General features: G+C 43.9%; 1 protein-coding gene across 2 annotated transcripts in view; it reads left to right on the top strand.

The window, feature by feature from the left end:
- The first annotated feature begins 4,606 nt into the window (after positions 1-4,606).
- Positions 4,607-23,358, top strand: part of LOC309354949 (T cell receptor alpha chain MC.7.G5-like) — a 109,052-nt gene continuing 90,300 nt past the window's right edge. The window contains exons 1-2 of one of the 2 annotated variants that reach the window (XM_081885261.1): positions 4,607-4,882; positions 5,029-5,394. In XM_081885261.1, the coding sequence (XP_081741387.1) occupies positions 4,837-4,882; positions 5,029-5,394 (412 nt within the window). In that variant the 5' untranslated portion in view covers positions 4,607-4,836. Of the gene's footprint in view, positions 4,883-5,028; positions 5,395-20,071; positions 20,219-23,358 lie in introns of those variants that run through there. The other variant, XM_081885262.1, reaches the window with a different exon arrangement.

Raw genomic sequence — 23,358 nt, 5'->3', positions numbered from 1 at the left:
GTAAAGTTGGAAGAGACCCCAAAGGTTCTCTAGTTCAACCCTCTGCAATGCAGGAATCATGGCCAAACAATCCCTGACAGATCCAAGCTCTGCTTTAAAACCTCCAGTGAAAGAGCATCCATGTCTAATTTCGCCCCTTTCTAAAATTTATTCATTGGCAGTGGCAGAGCTTAATGTTCTGGCAGCAGGGGGGCAGAGAACAGGTGGGGCAGGGCTGGCATGCATCCTGGAGGCATGACGCACCGCCCACAGGGGCATGGCACATGTCCCGGGGTGTGGCACCCAGCGCAGGCGGGGGGGGCAGCCATGATGGCCCCCCACTGGGATCGCGCTGCTAGGGACGGTGCGCTGCCCCCACACTCCTCTTCCTCCACCAGTGTTCATTGGTGTGTGTTTTTCTGTTACCAAAGAAAAAAATAAAATAAAATAGGGATTTTAGGGTTTTTTTCCAGGACGGTGGGGGCTGTGTGTGCTGTGTCCCACCAGTGCTGTTGTGGTGGAAATGCTCTGCAGGGGGGGGGACAGAAACGGGAGGTCGAAGATGGTCAGTTGGATGGGAGTGAGAAATGTCCCTATTCTCATCTGAGGAATGTTGGAAGGTATGGAATTAGGAGAGCAGCATCGGAAGGGCAGCATGCTCACGATTCTTCCCTTTTTTCTTTGCAGCCCTGGGTTTAATTGAACCTGGGGTTGCATTAGGAAATTCTTGAATTCAAGGCAGGGCTGCAAAGATTCCTCCCCAAAGCACGGCTTGCCATTGACACTTGATTTAATAAAAAATAAGCACTATTATAAATAAAAGATCACATCATTTGTGTTGCACCAATGCCTGGGAAATAATAAAAAATGGCCACTCACCCAGTCCAGACGTGGGTGTTGGTTGTGACCTGGCACAAGGCTTTCCCGCCCTCCCACAGCCACACCATCTTCCCCGACCGTTACTCCACTCCCTTGCCCATTGTGGTGCCTGGCAGGTTCCCACCAAACCCAGATTCAAATTTCTGGCCTATCTGCGGCAACTTGGTGGGGGGCGCAACTGGAGCGGACCCTGCCTGAGGAGGTTTCACTTTGGTCCACTCCCAGAGATCGAAAACAATAACAAGGTGGGTGCCAGGTGTGTCTCCCTTGGTAGACCATTCCATAAATGAAGCAGCGGTGGCGGCAGGGTACTTTAGAGAAGGACAGTTCTCTCCTCCCCACCTTCCAGTCCTCTCTTGGACATGGCACACAGATGAAGACCTCGGGGGTTGATCTAAGGATGATGCAGTTACCCACAAGAGGTAGAAACTTCAAGAGACACTGAGGTGTGGAATGGAACAGCCAGCCCTCTTAGAAGTGTGCAGTGATGCCATTGCCCACCAGGGAGCAGAATATCATTTTTCAGGTCTCAGTTGTCTGTCACCTGTTCTGTGTTGGTTGTTTGGTGGCAGGGATCAGTACGTCCTTGCCTCCCCATCTCCCTTCTGCTCTCATATGGTAAGCTGCAGGGAGAGAAATAGCGTCTTATAAATAAGCAAGAATGTGCATCATCTTGGCCTCATTCATCGTGATGCTTTCTTCATTAGGTGAGTAGATTTCTTCCCCTTTTGTCTTCAACTTCCCATTGTCTCCATTTGGTTGGGATTTCATTCCATGGCAAATGTGAATGCTCTGGCAGTTGGTCTGTGTAGTTTGTTGCTATTGGAACCCATAAACTAGACCAGGCAGACATTATCATACCACATATATCAACACAACAGAGCCAGTTGTGCATGTGCATTCATGTGTATGTCCCTCCTGACAAGGATCAGTTCCAAAGGTGATACCTGCTTGCCCTATGAGTTATGTCTAAACAGTACAGACCTAAACAGTACAAACCTCTGCACACTTTACCTGGGAGTAAGTGGGACTGACATCTGATGGACAAACCATACCTGACCTGTTTACTTGAACTGTGAAAATGTATCTTGCCTGTCTGGGTGCAGGATAAAGATATCTGTGTGCTCTGCCTCTTTCACCACAATCCTGCCTTTTACAGGCACATGGCCCCTAGAAAGTTCCCCAGAAGGATATGTGGCCCTTGGGCAGATAAAGGTTTGCCAAATATTCTTGGGATGATCCTGAGCTGGATGGCCTAATGGACTTGATCTACGGCAACTTCATAAGCAATGGCAAGTCTATAATTCGAAATACTGTGGAAGGTATGTAGTAATCTCAAACTCAACAGTTTCATATATGCTATGTTGACTTTCTCCTCTCTGTTTGGCCTCCCAGGGATCCTTCGGTGCCAAGGCGAGATCATCCAAGATCCTCTTGTGGAAGGGTCAGAAGGACAAAAAGTGAAGCTCTCTTGCAAGCACCCTAAGATTTCAACAGAAACAATCTTTTGGTACCGGCAGCGCCCTAATGAAGTTCCTCATTCCATAGTATCTGGATACAAAAATACTGTGGCAAGTAAAATTCTAGATGGAGGCTTGATAATCACCAGCGATCGAAAGGCCAATGAATTCTCCTTCAACAGAGTTACTCTCGAAGATTCTGGAATGTACTACTGTGCTCTGAGTGACACAGTGCTACATCCTACTACCTCTCTTGTACAAAAAACCCAGCAGCCTTTCTTCCTGCCCCTGACGAAAGAAAGTACACAGAACAGCAGTAAGTAGGAACTCACTTTTGGTGATAAGTATCTACCAATCTAGCAGTTTGAAAGAACATCAAAGTGCAACCACTCCGGCGGGAAGGTAAATGGTGTTTCCGTGCGCTGCTCTGGTTTGCCAGAAGTGGCTTAGTCATGCTGGCCGCATGACCCGGAAGCAGTCCGCTGGCTCCCTTGGCCAGTAAAGTGAGATAAGCGCCACAACCCCAGAGTCAGCCACCACTGGACCTAATGGTCAGGGGTCCCTTAATTGTACAACTGTACTGCTAGCAGTTCAAAAGCACACCAATTCAAGTAGACCAATAGGTACCACTATTTATTTCCTCCAGCTTGGAAAATAAATAAAGGATAAAGAGAAAAAGAAACAAGATTCAACAGATCTAAATGTGGCATTCTGGCATAAGAATGTGTGGAAGATTCTCATGGCACATGTGTGCTATTGCATGTCAAATAACACTAATAAAGCGTCTAGACTGGGCTAGGGCTGCCATACTTGGTGAAAAAATTGAAAATCAGGGGGGAAATGTGCAGGAAAACCCAGGCATATGGCAGCCCATATCGGAAGTGTTGATTTTATGGTGATTTTCCCCCATCCAAAAAAAAAGGTTTAAAATACTTGACTCAACAACTTTTGTGTCTGGATTTTCGCTTTTTGAAATATGCCAAACCTAGTTTGTGTGAATGAGCATGAAATGTGATTTGGTTCACATATAAAGGGCACCTACCTAATTTGCACTTCCCAAAACAATAAACAAAACCAAGAAGTAGCTGTCCATCAAAATCACACTCCTTTGAATCTTACAATGTTGTGCTCCAGCCAAGTTGTGTAAAAAAAATGTGTATACTAGGGTAAGTGTGCATAGAAATGTTTGTGGGTGGGTGTGAAGCATGTAAAAATTTATTTTAGTACTTTAGATCACACACACATCATGGCAGAAAAGTACAGTGGTACCTCGGGTTACATACGCTTCAGGTTACATACGCTTCAGGTTATAGACTCCACTAACCCAGAAATAGTACCTCGGGTTAAGAATTGTGCTTCAGGATAAGAACAGAAATCGTGCTCCGGCGGCGTAGCAGCAGCAGGAGGCCCCATTAGCTAAAGTGGTGCTTCAGGTTAAGAACAGTTTCAGGTTAAGAACAGACCTCCAGAACAAATTAAGTTCTTAACCTGAGGTACCACTGTATACAGAAATGAATATATTAACAGACCTTCGACAATAAAATGCTAATGAGGATTTTATTTTTTTTAAATTGTAGATTGGTGTGGAACTGAACATAAAATTGGGGAAATGAGAGAAACCAAACTGGGGAGATTTACCTATCTGAGAGCTTATCTACTTACCTATCCTATATGATTTCCAAGTAAAGCATCCTTTCTGTGTCCTCCCCACCCCACATCTGAAGCTTTCCCTGTGAAAAGCCACTCTTTAAAGCTCAATCGAAGCAAACAGTGTTCCGTGGAAAACCCAAAATGCCGCTGGTTGTGCTTAGGAGCAGGTTTTCATGGCGAAAGCTTCTTGAAAAAGAAAAACAGCACTCAGACAATGAGATTTAAAGTGCATGCAGTGGTACCTCGGGTTACAAACTCAGCTAACCCGGAAGTAGTTGATCTGGGTTGCGAACTTTGCCGCAGGATGGGAATGGAAATTGTGCGCAAGCAGCTCATCCCGCCGCAGGGCTTCGAACCGCCGACCTTGCGATCAGCAAGTCCTAAGCACTGAGGTTTTTCCCACAGCGCCACCCGCGTCCCTACTTCGGGTTACAACCCTGCTAACCCAGAAGTAGTTGCTCTGGGTTGCAAACTTTGCTCCAGGATAAGAACGGAAATTGTGCGCAAGCAGCGCAGCAGCAGCAGGAGCCCCCATTAGTGAAAGGGCCCCTCAGGTTAAGAATGGTTTCAGGTTAAGAACGGACCTCTGGAAAGAATTGCTTTTGTAACCTGAGGTACCACTGTACCTGTGCCTGGAAAACACAGGACAAAAGCTAAGTGTGGATAAGCCCTCGCAGTACCAGCGCTTGGCCACAAGGGAGCAGAGTTTTACTCATATTGATCCCTCACTTCAGTTCTCAGTCTGTCAACCAGCCTCCTTCTCAGACATTCTGTTTGTTCTTCAGCCACAGTGAAGGTTAGATCCTTGCCTCATCATCTCCCTTTTGCTCTCAGTTGGTAAACCAGAGAGATTTTTAAACCGTCAATAATGCCCATCACCTTGGCCTCATTCATCGTGATGCTTTCTTCATTAGGTGAGTGGATTACTCTCCTTTTCTCTTGGTCTCCCATTTCTGTGATTTTAACTATGTGCTGCCCAATATGATGTCAGAGGGTGACTGCAAACCCAGCAGTTCCATGTATGCTGTGTTGACTTTCTCCTGTCTGTTTCGTCTCCCAGGGATCCTTCAGTGTCAAGGCGAGATCACCCAAGATCCTCTTGTGGAAGGGTCAGAAGGACAAAAAGTGAAGCTCCCTTGCAAGCACCCTCAGATTTCAAATGATAACATCTTTTGGTACCGGCAGCGCCCTAATGAGGCTCCTCATTCCATAGTATATGGATACAAAGGTACTGTGTCAAGTCAAATTCTAGATGGAGCCTTGATAATCACCAGCGACCGAAAGGCCAATGAATTCTCCTTCAACAGAGTTACTCTTGAAGATTCTGGCGTGTACTACTGTGCTCTGAGTGACACAGTGCTGCATCCTACTGCCTCTCTTGTACAAAAAACCCAGCAGCCTTTCTTCCTGCTCCTGACGAAAGAAGGTACATAGAACAGCAGTAAGGTGGACACCTTCTGAAGGAAAGAAACAAGTGGTGTGGTTAGGCAGTTTTAGATTCTGAACTTAATGGTCTTGCAAGCCCCCCCCCCTTTAGATTGTAGTGGATGTTACCTCTTTTCCTACTAACTGTGATAGGTCCTGCTGCATTTGGAGACCTGCCATCTCATTTTGCTTAGTGGGGCGTTCTGGTGAATTCGCCCGATTAATACCACCCATGAATAATGTGGCAGATTCACTCAAGCTAACTGCACCCAATCAAATATAGTGCACCCACCTCACAGTACACCAATCACACAAAGTTTACCACAGATTATCTAGCGGGGGACTTGTGTGAGGGAGAACTTAATGATTTAGAGCAGTGGTTCTCAACCAGTGGGTCCCCAGATGTTGTTGGACTACAACTCCCATCATTCCTAGCCAGCATGACCAGTGGTCAGGGATGATGGGAGTTGTAGTCCAACAACATCTGGGGACCCACAAGTTTGAGAACCACTGATTTAGAGTCTCAGACAGGAGTTGATCTATCAAACAAGAAAAGTTTTATTAAAGGAAAAGACGTTTATGAAACTAAGTGGGTAAGGAAATGCGTTATTTCGGGTAGAAGTTGATTTATTTACTTTCACTACCTACAAGATGTCTCAGGCTTAAACAAAATGTTATAGGCACAACTCTTCTTAAAGTTCAGTCACTAAAAATTAGTTGGTACACTTTGGGTAGATAAATATTCAGGTTTCCAGACTAGATGGTAAAATGCTCAACTCAGTTTCTGTCATTTAGCGATTACAATTAAATACTTTTAACACCATGCAGCTTCCTTCACAGCTTAATCCTTTGGTTCATGAGCGAGGGGCACTTTTCCTCACTTAACAATCCCACACCTGAGGTATTATAAATGGTATAACAGACCCAGGGGATCACCTGACCTCTTGTTTACTCGGTTGGGAGTCTCCTCATTACCTAGAAGAACTCTCCTCACAGCACTCCCAGAACATTCCTGTCTGTATACCTTTCCCAGACCCTCAACCCAGTCTCCCTATCCAAGCTGCGAGGCTCTGTCCTCTCACTCTGGATAGTCTCCTCGGTATGTATGTTTAATTTCACTCAGAACTAGTTCTCCTTATCTCACTCCCTAACTCCCAACACCAATCAAACCCTATCTCTTAACCTGAACATTAGCCCTATCTCAAAGCCAGCCCCCATCTCTCATCCAGCGCTATCTAATTCTCTCCCTCAGAAAAAATCCTTTTATTCTCCCCCTGCAAAATTGCTGTACCTCCCCCTTCTGTGACTAGCTGTGATCAGCAAGAGGCTCCAGGACTCTGGTAGAGTTTCAGAGGAACTGCATCACCAGACTCTAGTCTGGCTCTGCCGTCCATCACAGATGTCTGTCTTCCTTAGCACCCATGCTGACAAGGCTTCAATGTCTTCCCTACACCCTCAATCTTTTCTTGTTTTGAAATTTCTGGTTGCTAGAGGGCAACCTAGACCTTCACACCTACCTCACTGATCTATTTCCCACTTGAAAATACAAGCACAACTCATTCAAAACCACAAGTTGGTGATTGGGGGGCAATGAATGAGCATCACCAAAGGCCAGGATGTGGCCGGCCACAGAAAGAGTTTGCCCCAGCTGTGTGCTTTTCAAACACAAGAAGTCAGGAAGGAGCCACTTCACTTGCGAGAGCTTCAGCAAACGCCAGGATGATTTTCTCTTCTAAACTACGCCCCAGCTTTTCCCTTCTCGGAACGTTCTTTCTGCTCCTGAAATCAGGTAACTTTTCCATTGACTTTCATCATGGCATTTGTAAATTAATTTAAGCTTCTTTTTCATTGGGAGCACCCAACATTATATGATTTGACACTATTGTAGGGCTTCATGGTGGGTATTCTCTCCCCAACCCACCCAAGGGGCATGTGTCTAGAAAACAGATGATGGAGCCAAAAACTATTAGCATCAGGTGGGATCTGAAGGACCACAGGCTGACTTCAGCATCTCCACCGGGATGTTTTCCAGGTGTATATCCTACCCGACTCACAACCAACCCTCACAGCTTCCTCAAATATAACATCATCTGACAAAATGTGGAGAAACTGAGGTGCACACACTGTATTCTTTGGATACTGACCATTAGGGCCAGCCCAAGACATTTTGCTTCCTGTGGTGAAGGACACAATGGTGCTGTCCCCTGTTCCATGTACTAGATTGGCAGTTGAATCTTGCTTCAACTTTGGTGATGGAAGAGAGTCTTTCACCCCACCGAAGAGCTGTAGGCTAACCTTAGAGATCCAAAGGACCTGCTACCTGAGGTGGCCATCTCCAACTGTCTATTGGTAGGACCGGCTTAGTTGACAATTGCATATGAGTCATTAAAAAAAAACTGGAGAAGAACAAAGGTGAGTAGATGATGATAGGTGATAGATGATGATAGATAGGCAGATTAGATGATAGATAGATGATTGATAGATAGATGATAGATAGATAGATAGATAGATAGATAGATAGATAGATAGATAGATAGATATGATAGATGATAGATAGATATAGATAGATAGATAGATAGATAGATAGATAGATAGATGATAGATAGATAGATAGATAGATAGATAGATAGATAGATAGATAGATAGATGATAGAATGATAGATAGATAGATATAGATAGATGATAGATAGATAGATAGATAGATGATAGATAGATAGATAGATAGATAGATAGATAGATAGATAGATAGATGATAGATAGATATAGATAGATAGATAGATAGATAGATAGATAGATGATAGATAGATGATAGATGATAGATAGATAGATGATAGATGATAGATAGATAGATAGATGATAGATAGATAGATAGATAGATGATAGATAGATAGATAGATAGATAGATAGATAGATAGATAGATAGATGATAGATAGATAGATAGATAGATATAGATGATAGATAGATGATAGATAGATATATAATGCAAGAGAAAATTCATCTCTCATGCTTCCCTTTTGCAGTGGGTGTTCACAGTGACTCCGTGTCCCAATCACATTTTGAGATTTTCATCACAGCAGGAGAAGATGCTCAGTTACACTGCATTTTCAACACAACATCCATCAACCCTTACCTGCATTGGTATCGTCAGTTTCCCAATCAATCTCCGGAGCATATCTTGGCAAAAACAAAGTATTCACCTGCAGATGACAAGGCAGCAAAATATTCTGGAACCATGAGCACAGAAAAAGGGACAGTGGATCTGAAGATTCAAAAGGTTTCTCTCGAGGACAGTGCTGTGTACTACTGTGCTTTGGAGCCCACAGTGAAGCAAAAGCTCACTGTCACATGCACAAAACTGTGAGAGGAAGTGATGGGACCAATGTGAAACAGAGTGAACGAATTCTTCATGGCATTTTCAAATGTCTCCTTTACAGGAGTCTCTCAGTCAGACTCCAAGCCAGACAGAAATCCAAGGGAGTCAGGATGCAACCTAATCTTGCAATTCCATTACATTCCTACCTTGGAAGTCAAATGGAATCCATTCCAGAAGTCCGTTCAACTTCCAAAATGTTCGGAAACCAAAGTGTGGCTTCTGATTGGCTGCAGGAAGCCCCATTGGACGTTTGGGTTCCAAAGAACGTTTGCAAACTGGAACACTCACTTCCAAATTTGCGGCATTCGGAAGCCAAAATGTTCGACTTGCAAGGCATTTGGGATCCAAGGTAGGACTGTGCCAGCATCTCAGGTCCATACCTTTTCTGGTACTGTGAATATTTTGAGATAGAGAGACCCAGCTGATCTTGCGGATTTATGACAATCCTGCCCAGAAGAATCAGTTTCTGCAGTGACTGTTTTCTGTTGTTTTGGCTCTTAAAAAACAAGACAGTTCCCCTGGTGTCAGAAGGCATCTTTCTCTAGGATGGAGGTGTTTATTTCTGAGCTCTGAGTCTCGCAGTGAGGCTATGCATTCAGACAGAAAGTGATGCCAGGGTGCTGAGCTCAGCAGTGGGGGCGAAATGTGGGGAGAAATTCTCAAGCCAATTCTTCTCCCTTTTAGAACACCAAATGTATATTTTTCCTAGGGTGGTTTAAATACACCCCCAGCACATACAGCATGATTCAAATACATACGCAAAACATGTGCCAGCATGTATTGATGATGTATCGTACTGGTGCAGTGATTAGAGTGCTGAACTAGGACCTGCATTCGAATCCCTGCTCTGCCCTGAAGCCCAGTGGCCTGTCAGACTAACCTCCCAGAGTTGTTGTATGGATAAAAATGGGGAGGGAGGGTTATCATATGTGGTGGTCGTGTAAAGTATTAAAAACATTCTGGGAAATGATTTACAGTCATACCCCGGGTTACAGCCAATTCAGGTTGTGTTTTTTGTGTGTGTTATGGACCACCAAAAGCCGGAAGTACCGGAACAGGTTACTTCCAGGTTTTGGGGTTCGCACATGTGCAGAAGCGCTAAATCTCGCTTTGTGAATGTGCAGAAGCGCCGAATCACAACCCGTGCTAAGGAGTGAACTACCTGGGTTGATTTATTAAGCTGATCTTCTGATTTGTGATGTCTTTTGTATTTGATGTGTGTGCAGTTTTGTTTCTTATTTTATGCTGCTCACCACGGACTTTGCTCCTTAATCTTGGTGGTATATAAATAGTTGCAAAAAATTAATCCTATGCTGCATATAGGCAGAGGGCCTTCGCGATAGTGGCACCCGCTCTGTGGAATGCCCTCCCATCAGATGTCAAGGAAATAAACAACTATCTGACTTTCAGAAGACAACTGAAGGTACCTCTCTATAGGGAAGTTTGTAATGGTTGATCTTTTATTACTATTGCTATTATTATTATTATTCTGTTGGGAGCTGCCCAGAGTGGTTGGGGAAACCCAACCCGATGGGATGGGTGGGGTATAAATAATAATAATAATACTGCATATAACACCAATGTCTCACAACAAATGTAACAGATCTGTAGAAAATGCAACCTGAAGAAAGAGGCAATGCATATGCTTTTGTAAATGAGGAAAATCTTTAATAAAAATATTATTATTATTATTATTAAAAAATAATCTTAAAATGTACCTTTACTCTAGAAATAAAAACTTCTACTAAAAGATCAGCAGTGTTGTCTCTGTTAATTCTTCCAGGGGAACCTTACTAGGCCCCTCTGCTACTTGGACCAAAGACCCAAAATTTACTCATGCTGCACTCCTGCATATTTTAATAAAATATGTTTGTTTCTGGGCCTATTGACTATATTGATGGCATCCTGTCCTCTGGAAGAAGACAGCCAGTGCTACAATCAAGCTTCCCCTAGCACTGTAATAATTCCCTCCCTGTCACTCATATTCTGGAAATGCTGCCTCTCTGAACACAGTAAAGTGAAGTTGAGATGCAGACGCAAACAAGTGTTGTGAACGACCCCAAAGCGTTTATTCTACTGTTATATGGTTTTCAGGCGCAAGGTGGAGACGTTGAGCCACTTCTGCCCATATTGAGTCCTAAATAAGATGTTAGAAAGCAAATTTCCTGTACGGCACACAGACATTCTAGCCACGAACCACATCCCTTGGTCAACCAATCCCTGTACTTAAAAAAAAGTGTGTGTGGGGGGGGAGTTTAGCAAGAGAAAAAGAGCTGGTAGTGTTTCTGCAAACCATCTTATACATCAGATTGCGCAGTGCTGAGCCCTTGGCTCCACGCTTCTTCCTTCATCCAAGAAAATGACTCTTCATTGTAACTTGGCTTTGTTAATCATGTCAGTCTTGAGTAAGTGATGCTTTCATGGACGATTCCATTCCTCAAGAGCTCCTGATTTATTATCTTCTGGTGCTGTCTCTACACTTGTACAGACTGAAGTAGTATAGTCCACTGTGGGCAATAAAATGGACTTTACCACTTCAGGTTCCTCATGAGGGATGCCATTTTTGAGTAAGAAACTTCTAGCATGGGGGGGACAAATGAGTGGTTCCTACTGAGCCCTTTGCTCAGTAGATTTCTACTGAAAGGGAAATTTTATTTGCCCACGTCTATTTTTGTTGCATGTGCTTTCTATTGATGATAGCTGTTTTGCTGTTTTAAGTTAGCTAAATTCATTTGTTTATTTGAAAAAAGTAGAAACGTTCTTGTTTTAATTCTTGAAAAACTGGCTGGCTGAACAGCTGTTATTTAAATACTCACAGTAAACAGACAGGCAGTCAACACAGCTAAACAATAGCCTTACGTGAGCCGGAATTGTGATATTCAGTATTTTTCTCAATCCTCCCACTAAAAACTCCTGGGGTCTCAGGATGAAACTAATGGACTACGCAGAACTTGATAAACTAACAGGAAGGATCCGGAACCGGCGAGACCAGAGGACTGGACTAAATTTACAGATTATATGAAAAGTTTATGTAATGACCAGATAACGTTTGTAAGTTTACAGAAAGCTCTGTGAAGGAGTAATAGTAGAAATATTGTAAAAAAGAAAAAGATTGGATAAGTTATTATTATATAGCAATATTAAACAGGGAATGTGTAAGAAGTGATCAAGACGGAGAATTATCAGACGAGTTGATGGAAGTCCAAAAAGATTGTATTGGTGATAAAGTGGATGTATTTTCTTTTTATAATTTTATATTGGAATAGATAGATAGATATAGATATAGATATAGATATAGATATAGATATAGATATAGATATAGATATAGATATAGATATAGATGATATAGATATAGATATAGATAGAGATAGAGATATAGAGATATAGAGATATAGATATATAGAGATATACTCCTGAGGTCTCTTGGACCTTCCTGTGGTTGGAGGCTGGAGACTGGGGAGAGAGACACAGAGATCCATGTTTTGTTTATGCCTGCCATTTCCTGCCATTTCAGTGTGAATGAAACGCCAACCTCATTTTCCGTCGCTCTCTCTTTTGTAGGTTCCCTTGGAAAAGCTGCAGAGATCAAGCAGGCAAGCTCAGATACAGCGTTTGATGGGGCAGCATACAACCTCATTTGCAACCTCTCGTCTGTTAGCACAGAAATTATCCAGCTCTACCAGCAGTTCCCAGGACAAGGACCTCGGTATTTAGCTGGCGCATATCCAGGGGAAACTGAGGACACTGCTAATCCAAAGGGCAAATTGCATTTTGCCAAAGACAAGACGTCCTCCACATTCAGCTTTTCTCGTGTCACTCTGGCAGATGCGGCAGTGTACTTCTGTGCTCTGAGTGACACAGTGTGTTCAGGAGGGACTGTCGCCATGCATTAACCTCCCTCAGAGACTCAATGGAGGAGGAGCTAAAACAGACTGTGATGGGGGAGGCAAGCTGAACGTTATGAGGTCCTGCCCCAGTTCTGAATGTATGTCAAATGAGTTTGTGGCTGGAACTAAGATAGCAAGGATGAATTTGGAAGTCTCCCGGTTCAAATCTGGCTGCAGCCACAAACACACTATGAACAGGACCAATGCAAGACATTCTTCTGCCTGAAGGAGGCATCAGAAGGTGGCTTACCTCACAACAACCCTGTGAGGTAGGTTAGGCTGAGAGTGAGTGACTGGCCCAACGCCACCCAGTGAGCTTCATGGCCGAGTGGGGATTCAAACCCTGGTTTTATGGGAAGGCTTCAGACGTGACGGCACCATTTCAGATTCACCATGGTGTAAAAAGTGGTGGGAGGAGGCAGATTTTATCACGATGTAATGCAAAACAAGCTCACATAATAGACATGATCTTCAGAGAAATAATAACTTCATGAGAAATGTGCCGATTTATATTAAATTTGTTAGCAGTGCACAATACTGAATAGAGTATTACAAAATTCAGAGAAGTGCAAATTTCAAAAGATGCATATATTTTGGTTTGTCTATTGTTTCAGGAAGTGCAGATGAGGTGGATTCCATTTCAAATGTGCACCAACTAACTTGTCTTCTCCATCACTCTCCTCTTTACACACATCCATGCCTACCAAGGACCAGTCTGACTAAACTGGTCTCTGGTCCACAAAAAATGAAGCCACAAAATATTGGTTAGTATTTAAGGTGTGTCAAAATGCTTTCTTGGATTCAATGCAACTGTCTAACTGCATTGGAGGGTTTTTTATGAAGCCATTCTTCATTATGAAGAGATACATGTAGAGTACTTTTTTGTAGTGATCAGGTGGGATTGCTATCACGAATCACTACACTTTTTCCACAAATGGTGGTGTCATCTGCTCAGTTGACAAGGTCCAATTCATTCCAGTAGAAATCTGATAAAATCCCTGGTTTATGTGACACTGAATGTGCTCCCCTCTCTTCCCTTGAAGTTTCTTGATTTAATGCATTGATGCCTCAGTCATACACACACACACACACACACAAATTTTCTGTTTTACCATTTACAATATTCATTCATACAACCTGAACATATCAATGACTTCCCTTCTTCTCTTTCCATGATTCATTTTACAAATCATAAATCCCTGCATATTTTATATAAACTAAACCATTCAGCATTCCCTTATTACTTGCAACAAAACTTATTTACACTGTTGAATTTAATGCTGGCAACATTTTCAAGTGTACACAACTCCCCCCCCCCATATATTCAATAAACATTTTCCAGTCTTCTTTAACAAATGTTCTTCTTGTTCTCTTATTCTATATGTTAGATCTGCAAGCTGCACGTATTTCATCAATTGGGACCTCACTCGTTTTCCATTTTGGGATATGCCTCAGTCTTTAGCCAAAGAGAGAGAGAGAAAAAAGCTTCTAGGGTGGCTAACACAAAATAGTAAGGCACAGCACACAAGGGAAAATGGAAAGGGAGGGAAGAGGGATAAAGAAAGCTCAGGAACCTGTCCTTATAGTTCTTATAACACAGATTGTGGGAGATGTTGGGATGGTTCTCCATTGATCTGAAAGCTCTTTGCTCCCTAACCTAAGATCTATGTAAAATGTCTGTGACCCCGAGTGATGAGGAAAAGGCTTCCAGCACATGTTCAGTGGCACCATCATCCTTAAGGCCACCACTTAATTTTCTTCAGGACAGATTGCTGCTATTGAGAACAGGGTGGGGAGGTCAACTTTCCTGATCCCTGTGAAAAGCTACGTCCTGGATGTAGTGAGACAGACCACTCTCCCAAAGATCATTCAGGAGTGGGGTTCACCTCCTTTGTGGTGGCTCTGCATCTGTTGAATGGCTTCTTCTCACTGAGCCCCATCTCATCCTAATTACATCTTCTTGTAGATTCCAGCTGAGGACTCACCCTTTCTATCAGGCTTCTAAAATCTAATCAGTTTATGTCCTTTTTAATTTTGCTGCCAAAGGATGAGAATTATTTTAATTAACATTTTGTTTATTGTGCATACATTTCATACTGCCTTATTTTTGTAAACGTCCCTGTGAACATATTTGGCAAAGGGGAGTCTTGTTATATATATGAATCTATCAATGTAAGTTATTGTGACAGATGCAACTATCACTTCATAGATGCGCCCACAAGGGGGTGCTGCTGTTACTGCAGAGTCTCATTCGCTGCCTCATTCAGCTCAGGGAAGGTCCACAAAATGTGTCATAGCAAGCAAAAAAGAAACAACCCCCCCCCCACCAAACCTCTTTGGTTTCAGCCCCACCTTTGAAGTTGAATCATATCACCTGCAGGGCTTGCACACAAGTCAATTCCTTAGAAGAGGAAACCACAAGTGAGACAAAAGACGCCAACCTCTTGTATGGCAACTTTCAGCCCTCTGTGCTGCAGAACACCAAATCATTGTAAGCTACGGGAATAGTTGAGTTACGACTTAGGATAGATCTGAAGCCAGACCAGCTTCTCATAAATTCAACCTAGAAGAGGACAAATTCCTCACCATGATCTCCACACCAGCATGTCTTGTGTTCCTGGCTGTAATTTTAAGTAAGTAGACTTTTTAACATCCCGATTTCTTTGGATTTGTGCTCATTTCTTTCAAACATCGCGGGAATGTAGACACCCGATTCAGCCTTTTGGGGTCCATCTAATTCAGGGCTGTACAATATTGTCTGTGGGGGTTTCAGGAAGGGATCTCTCTCTGTGCAACCAGGAAGTGTCATTGTGGAATGAACCTGAGACCTTCTGCATGGATGCTGTACCACAAAACTACAATCCTTAAATCATCGCTTCTTCAGAATTTGCACCAACCGTTGGGGCTGTTTTCACCGATGGCTGCATTCACCCGAGGAATGGGCAATCTGTTGTCCTCCAGATGTTGTTGAACTACAACTTCAACCCTTGGTGGCCATTTTCCGGGTCTTGTGGGAGTTGACTCCAGCAACATCTATGGGATCGCCAGATTCCTCACCACTGATCTCTTCTCTGTTTGCCTTCCACCCCTTGTCTAAAATACCTCTGAGACTTTATATGGGTTCGTCTTCTTGTCTAACTCTATGTACTAGGTCGGGCAGAGAGACTAACAGTACCTACGAATATCTAGCATCTTGACTGCTAAAACTCACCCAGTTCACCCCTTTAATGTCTGCAACTTGAAACAAGCATGCAGAGGACCACAGAAGATCAATGTATGTTAACATAGTTTCTTAATATTGATTGTTTACAGACTTTGCAGTCTGTTTGAATGTAAACAATGTATTGATTTGCACTGAGGGCCACATTGAAGGCTCATACCAAACTCAATATGAGGCAGCTTGTTAGGTTTTTAAGCTAAGTTAAGTTTGTGGATGGAGAAGGAGAAAAACGTAAAGGGAAGGGCAGAGAGATAATAAGGGTGTCCACACATCACTTTCAAAGAGTGTACACAAAACAGTTGAACTGCACAAACCTAGAAGCGTACTTTATATCACACAAAGAGCTTGTAAACATTCTGAGACATCCTGGATCTGTGTTCAGTGTAAAGCAGAAAGAAGCTTTATATTGCCTTATCCTGAAATGAAAAGGTTCAAAAATAAAGGTGCATAGGTTTGCAAGACCTTAATGAAGTGAAACTGAAGGGGGAATGTAGCACAACTCCCATCCCCAAATGCTTTTTTTAAAGAAGATGCCAAGAAGTGGTCTGGGGTTGTCCACTGATTTATCAGCCAGTCCACCTGCCCATCTCACATCTTACCTTTATCTTCTCTGTAGAGGAGAGTATTGAAGAGTCAGTGAAGCAAACAGAAGGCACTGTGACTGTCACCCAAGGACAAAAAGTGACTCTGAACTGCTCCTATGATTTGTCAGGCGTCATCTATCCATTCTGGTACATCCAAGATCCTGGCCAGCCTCCCAGGCTTTTCCTGAGGGATTTTGGAAAAGATGACTCTGATGTGGGAAATCTTCGAGGCTTCAGTGCCGCCCATGAAAAGACTCCGAGGACCTTCAACCTGGAGAAAGCTTCCAGTCAGCTGAACGACTCTGCTGTCTATTTCTGTGCCGTGAGCGACACAGTGAGGCTGGCCAGTAGAGAAGCAGAACAAAAACATGCAAAGGGGGGAAACACAGGAGCATTCAAAGGAACTCCAGGGATCCAAGCTGCGATCCTGTGCTCGTATCCTTGGAAGACCTCTGTAGCACTGGAGAACTTGCATTAGATCTGATGGCAAAAGACATGCTTATATTTACATCCCCCCCAATTAGTTCTTGAAAACCAAGGGACCCAACATGGGCATTTGATGTTTTGCTCACTCTCCCTTGTTCTCTTTAAAGCTCAAGATCTGCACATGCTCAAAGTCTAATTGACAAAATCATTCAGAATTTAATGAAAGACATATAAGTAGGAATGTTGCAGGGTGTGTGTGTGTGTTTCAGAGCTGGATAACATGATAAAAAGTTAGCTGCCAACCCTTCTTTCTTTTTCCTCATGAAATAATTTTTATTATTTTATTTTTATTCAAACTTTTTATATACAACTTAACTATGATCATTTCTAGGTGGACAAGAAGTATGCTACAGAAAAAGTTCTGAAAAACTGATTTCAATTTAAAAACACTAGCTGGAATAAGTGAAATCTTCATTAGGCACCCAAAGTTCCACAGGGATGGGTCCTGTTTGACCTCAGCTGGAAGACAGTTCTTTAAAATTGGACCCATAATACTGAATACACAGCTCCTGGTGGATCTTTGTTGTGCATCTAAGTCAGCAGGGACCACTGACTCAGTGGTTAACAACCTCAGTGATCAGACAGAGATCTACTGAAGAGGAATCTTGGTAAATATCACGGAATCTCAAAGCCAGCTAAGACCTCAGGACTGTCTGCTGTGGAGCACTGCTTCTCTGCTCCAGCCAAAATAGATCCCCCAAAATTGGTGCACAATATTCTTCATGTGGTTGCAACTTAGGCTTATGGGACAGGATTTATAGCAGTTGCTAGTGCTGCTGTTTAAAACAGCTAGGCAGCTTCTAATTCCTTCTGCCAGAATCACCCAGAAATGTCATTATCTGGAGGCAGGCAAGATGAAATTTAAGGCTTGAACCTTCATTGATCATGAACTCATCCCTATACCAGAGCTGTCAAATTTCATGTGTATGGACTTTCTAAATGGCTCTTTGTGAATTTCATTGCAGGTAACCCTGCATGGGCTCAAGAGGTCATCCAGCCAGGATCGGCTACAGCACTTGACAGAAAACCATACAACCTCAGCTGCAGCCTCTCTTCTGCGTCAAGTGATATGATCCAGTGGTACCGGCAGTTCCCAGGAGAAGGACTTCGGTATATTGCTGGTGGATATCCAGGGATTCCTGGTGAAGGGGCTGATCCAAAGAGCACAGTGTATGTTGGACAGGACAAGAAATCCAACACACTTGTTCTCCATCAGGTGAAGCTGGCAGATGCTGCTGTCTACTACTGTGCTCTGAGTGACACAGTGTGTCAGGGAGAGACTATCTCTGTGCAAAAACTCTTCTCAGTGTCTGAGCAGAGGAGCTAAGGCAGGCAGGAGGAAGCATGGGAGATAAGTCAACAGAGAACATGCAAGAGAAACAAGTGCAGGGTTTCTAGTGTGCATCAACGGTGAAATCAACATAGGTTAGATTTCACAGAAGCTACGAACTTATGACATCACCTTACCAACAAAGGTCTGTATAATTAAAGCCATAGTTTTCCAAGTAGTGATGTATGGAAGTGAGAGCTGGACCATAAAGAAGGCTGATTGCCGAAGAATTGATGCTTTTGAATTATGGTGCTGGAGGAGACTCTTGAGAGTCCCATGGACTGCAAGAAGATCAAACCTATCCATTCTTAAGGAAATCAGCCCTGAGTGCTCACTGGAAGGACAGATCATGAAGCTGAGGCTCCAATACTTTGGCCACCACATGAGAAGAGAAGACTCCCTGGAAAAGACCCTGAAGTTGGGAAAGATTGAGGGCACAAGGAGAAGGGGACGACAGAGGACAAGATGGTTGGACAGTGTTCTCGAGGCTACAAACATGAGTCTGACCAAACTGCGGAAGGCAGTGGGTGACAGGAGTGCCTGGCGTGCTTTGGTCCATGGGGTCACGAAGAGTCGGACGCGACTAAATGACTAAACAACAACAACAAACTTATGAAGTTGCTTTGATGTAACCTTCAATGTGTTTACACTATGTGTACAGAACAGCTGAGCTGCACAACTCAACAACTGTGCTCACGTAATGTTCAGTGAGTGTAAAACAGCAGCTGAACTGTGCAATTCGAGAAGTGTTCTTTTCCCCCATGCAAAACACTTTGTGATGTGTAGAGACAGCTTGTGCCAGTGTTGTGGAATGTAGAAACAAGCCTAATACTACCCTTTCCACAAAAGAAAAGATTCAAAATTAAAAGTGCACATGCTTAGAAGGCTATAAAGATGGAAAAGGGAAGAGGGGAAATTATAAGAGCTCCACACACACACACAAAAAGAAATATTCCTTCTCCCCATCTATCATAATCTCTGGCGCCAGGTTTGGACAGTCAGTGAAACAGACAGAAGACACTGTGCTTATCGCCGAAGGAAAAAGTATCATTCTCAATTGTCTCTTTCCCCTGCCCCCCTCCCCCACTCTGGGCTACTTACATTGGATCTGATGGCCTAAGACATGGGTAGGCAAACTAAGGCCCGGGGGCCGGATCCAGCCCAATCACCTTCTAAATCTGGCCCGCGGACGGTCCAGTAATCAGCGTGTTTTTACATGAGTAGAACGTGTACTTTTATTTAAAATGCATCTCTGGGTTATTTGTGGGCCATAGGAATTCATTCAATCCCCCCCCCCCAAAAAAATATAGGCCGGCCCCCCACAAGGTCTGAGGGGCAGTGGACCGTCCCCTGCTGAAAATGTTTGCTGACCCCTGGCTTAAGACATAGGTTCAGGTTACATAGATTTGCTTTTTTCACCTCAACAACAACAACAACAACAACAACAACTTATTACTTATACCCCACCCATCTGGCCGGGCCTCCCCAGCCACTCTGGGTGGCTTCCAGCAGGATATTAAAACCACAATAAAACATCAAACATTAAAAACTTCCCTAAACAGGGCTGCCTATATCCACAAGGGGGCACAGTTACCTACAGTTTTGCTCTCTGCCTCTCCCCACTTTTTGTTCAGCTCAGGGGATGCCCACAAAATAGGTTGCAGCGGACTAAAATGTGGCTTCAGTTTCACCTTTGAAGGGAAAGCAGAGTCAACTACACAAAAGAGGAAACCACCTGTGGTTAAGTCACAAAGAGGAAGCCAGCCTCCTCCAAGGCAACTTTGAGAGAACATCAAGTCTTTCTAATGTACTGGCTGCATCGGCTCAGTGCTGAGGATGCATTTTAAGTGAAAGAATCTTTGCCTGAATTGGATCTGGACGTCAACAGATTCCTCGCCATGATCTCCATGTCAGCATGTGTTATGCTCTTGGCTGCAATTCTAAGTGAGTAGCGTTTTCTAAAATATCTTCTTTCATTGGACATTTGCTCATTTTCTATAAATTATAGAAAGCTTCTTTATACCAATTCAGCCCATTGGAATCCATCTAACCCAGGACGGTCGACACAGGCTGGCAGTGGCTCTCCAAAACTGGCACCAAACTCATCCGTTCACCTGCTTAATGTTTGCATCTTGAAATATGCAGAAGATTGCATGGAACTGCCATGCGTTCCATAGTTTGTCAGCATTGATGCTTTTGCAAACTAGGCAGTCAGTTATTGAGCTGAAGTTGCCAAATGAAAGATATTAGAAATAATGTTGACCATGTTTACAGGACTATAATGAAGTAAAGCTAAAGACAGAAACTTATAAAAAACAGTCAAATCCAAAAGACACCACAAAGCTGGTTTGGATGTGTTCATTGGTCCACCTGTCCATTTAACATCTCCTCTTGTGCTATTATCTTCTCTGCAGAAGGAAGTGTTGGGCAGACAGTGGAACAAAGTGAAGGTCTTGTGATCATCCCACAAGGATCCAAACTCTCTCTCAAATGCTCCTATCAGTCATCTTCCACGACTAACTACCCATTCTGGTACATTCAGCATCCTGGCCAAGCTCCCAAGCTATTCATGAGAGAATTTTCAGAAGAATTATCTGATGAGGGGCATCTCCGAGGCTTCAGTGCCACTCATGAAAAGATCGAGAAGACCTTCAATCTGGAGAAAGCAGCCATTCAACTGAACGACTCTGCTGCCTATTTCTGTGCCGTGAGAGACACAGTGAGGCTGGCCAATAGAGAAGCAGAGCAAAAACTTGCAAAGGAGAAAGACAGAACAGAACACAGAACAGAGTATTCAGGGATCCAAGTTACTCATTTAGCTTGAATGTAAGATCTGTCTGGCTAAAAGGGCAGGCATTAGAACTGATGATATCAGACATGCATAGGATCTGGTTAAGATGCCTAGGATTCCCCCTCCCCCCCCCAAATACTGAGGGGCTCAACTTGGCCATTCCTTATTTCCCTCAAGCCTCCCCTGTTCTCTTCGAAGCTGGAGATTTGCACATTCTCTAAGTCTAAAGGACAAAAGCAGCCAGAATTCAATGAATGACACAGAATTACAGGTGTCATAGAAGTGCAGTTTTTTTTAGAATTTAAAGGGGATTTCCCCCTTTTTTCTTGAACAAAGTAATAATAATAAATAAATAGAAACTAAAAATGTGCACCCCACCCCTAAGACCATTCCATTGTAACTATCCAACCTGATGGTTTGACCCCTTTCCATTTTAATAAAGGGGCATTTCCCTTGCAGAATATGCAGCAGAAACAGAATCATACTTCGAGATGCACATTTTAGTGATTTTTTTTCAATGCAGTGAAGTTATCCAAGCAAGTAATATGTACAGACATTGATACAGGGGGGTAAAGTGTATATAAAAATGCATAGTGAAAAATAGGATTAAAAATACAATATATTAGGGTGAAGTGATGTATTTCTGATAAGCCTTCTTTTTTAAAAAAATAATAATCAGAAAGGGGTGTGGAAATGTTGAGAACTGAATTTAGCTGTGTAACAACAAGGATCGGAGGCAAATTGCAATGGTCAAATTCACCCAGCACCAGGCAGTCATCTTCTGGGCTGATATCCAATACAACGGATGGAGCAGAACATCATAGAATTTTAGCTGTCAGCCCTCCTTGTTTACTAAGAATTAAATTGGAAAGAAAGGTTTGGAAACAACATGTGATCACAAGGCTGGAAGCGATGAAGACATCCTCTGTTCTCATAGGCGCCGACTCCATGGGGCCTGAGGGGGCCCGAGCCCCCTCAAAAATTCGTTTGGGGGGGCTCTGCCCCCCCAATAATTTAAGAAAATTATTACCGTATTTTTCCCTCAAAAAGAGGAAGCGGCTACTTTCCTGCATTCTGCCTCAGGGTCTTACTGCCCACCCCCTCTGTTTCCTTGCTGTGTTTGCTCAAAGGGAACAAAGAGCAGGGAAAGCCCCTCCCCTCTAGGCAAGCAGAGTGTCGTCTCTGTGCTCCAGGAGGGGGGGGGGGAGAGAGAGAGAGAGAGAGCGCACTCGGGAGCTGGCTGGCTTGGGTGGGTAGGTGAGGGAAAACTTTTGCCTTCCTTTCCTCCCTGTTATACCCCTCCCCTGCATTCTTAGCCAGCTGCTTCTCTGCACACCCCTCTCGTGCTCCTTGTCCGTTCTGTGTTTTTCCTTCCCTCCCCACTTTAAATGTGGTTTAAAAGCATGGATCCACATGGATCCTCAGGATCTTTGCATTGGGTCACCCCAAATTCACCATCAGATCACATAGCATGTCCATGGCTACAGCCTGCCCCCCAAAAATCACACACCCACTGTTGCCTGGGGCTGCAATGGTGCAAAAATGTGGTTACAAAACATGGATCCACAGGGATCCTCAGGATCTTTGCATTAAAGGTAAAGGTAAAGGTACCCCTGCCCGTACGGGCCAGTCTTGACAGACTCTGGGGTTGTGCGCCCATCTCACTTAAGAGGCCAGGGGCCAGCGCTGTCCGAAGACACTTCTGGGTCACATGGCCAGTGTGACATCGCTGCTCTGGCGAGCCAGAGCTGCACACGGAAACGCCGTTTACCTTCCCGCTGCTAAGCGGTCCCTATTTATCTACTTACACCCGGAGGTGCTTTCGAACTGCTAGGTTGGCAGGCGCTGGGACCGAGCAGCGGGAGCGCACCCCGCAGCAGGGATTCGAACCGCCGACCTTTCGATCAGCAAGTCCTAGGCGCTGAGGCTTTAACCCACAGCGCCACCTGTGTCCCTATCTTTGCATTGGGTCACCCCAAATTCACCATCAGAGCACATAGCATGTCCATGGCTACAGCCTGCCCCCCCCCAAATCACACACCCACTGTTACCTGGGGCTGCAATGGTGCAAAAACGTGGTTACAAAGCATGGATCCACAGGGATTCTCAGGATTTTTGCATTGGGTCACCCCAAATTCACCATCAGATCACATGTCTGTGGCCACAGCATGAAGCACAAAAATGATACATCATTAATATTCACCGCCCATGGCGGCAGCCAACCTCACAGGTTCACTTAAGGTCGGGGCAGCCCGGGGCTCGCCCCTTTCGTTCCCCCAGCAGCAGCGGTTTG

This window comes from Podarcis melisellensis, assembly GCF_964234715.1.
Source record: "Podarcis melisellensis genome assembly, chromosome: 13".
NCBI classification, from domain to species: domain Eukaryota; kingdom Metazoa; phylum Chordata; class Lepidosauria; order Squamata; family Lacertidae; genus Podarcis; species Podarcis melisellensis.
Note: the sequence above shows the minus strand (reverse complement) of the source record. Positions and strands in the feature narration are given on the sequence as shown.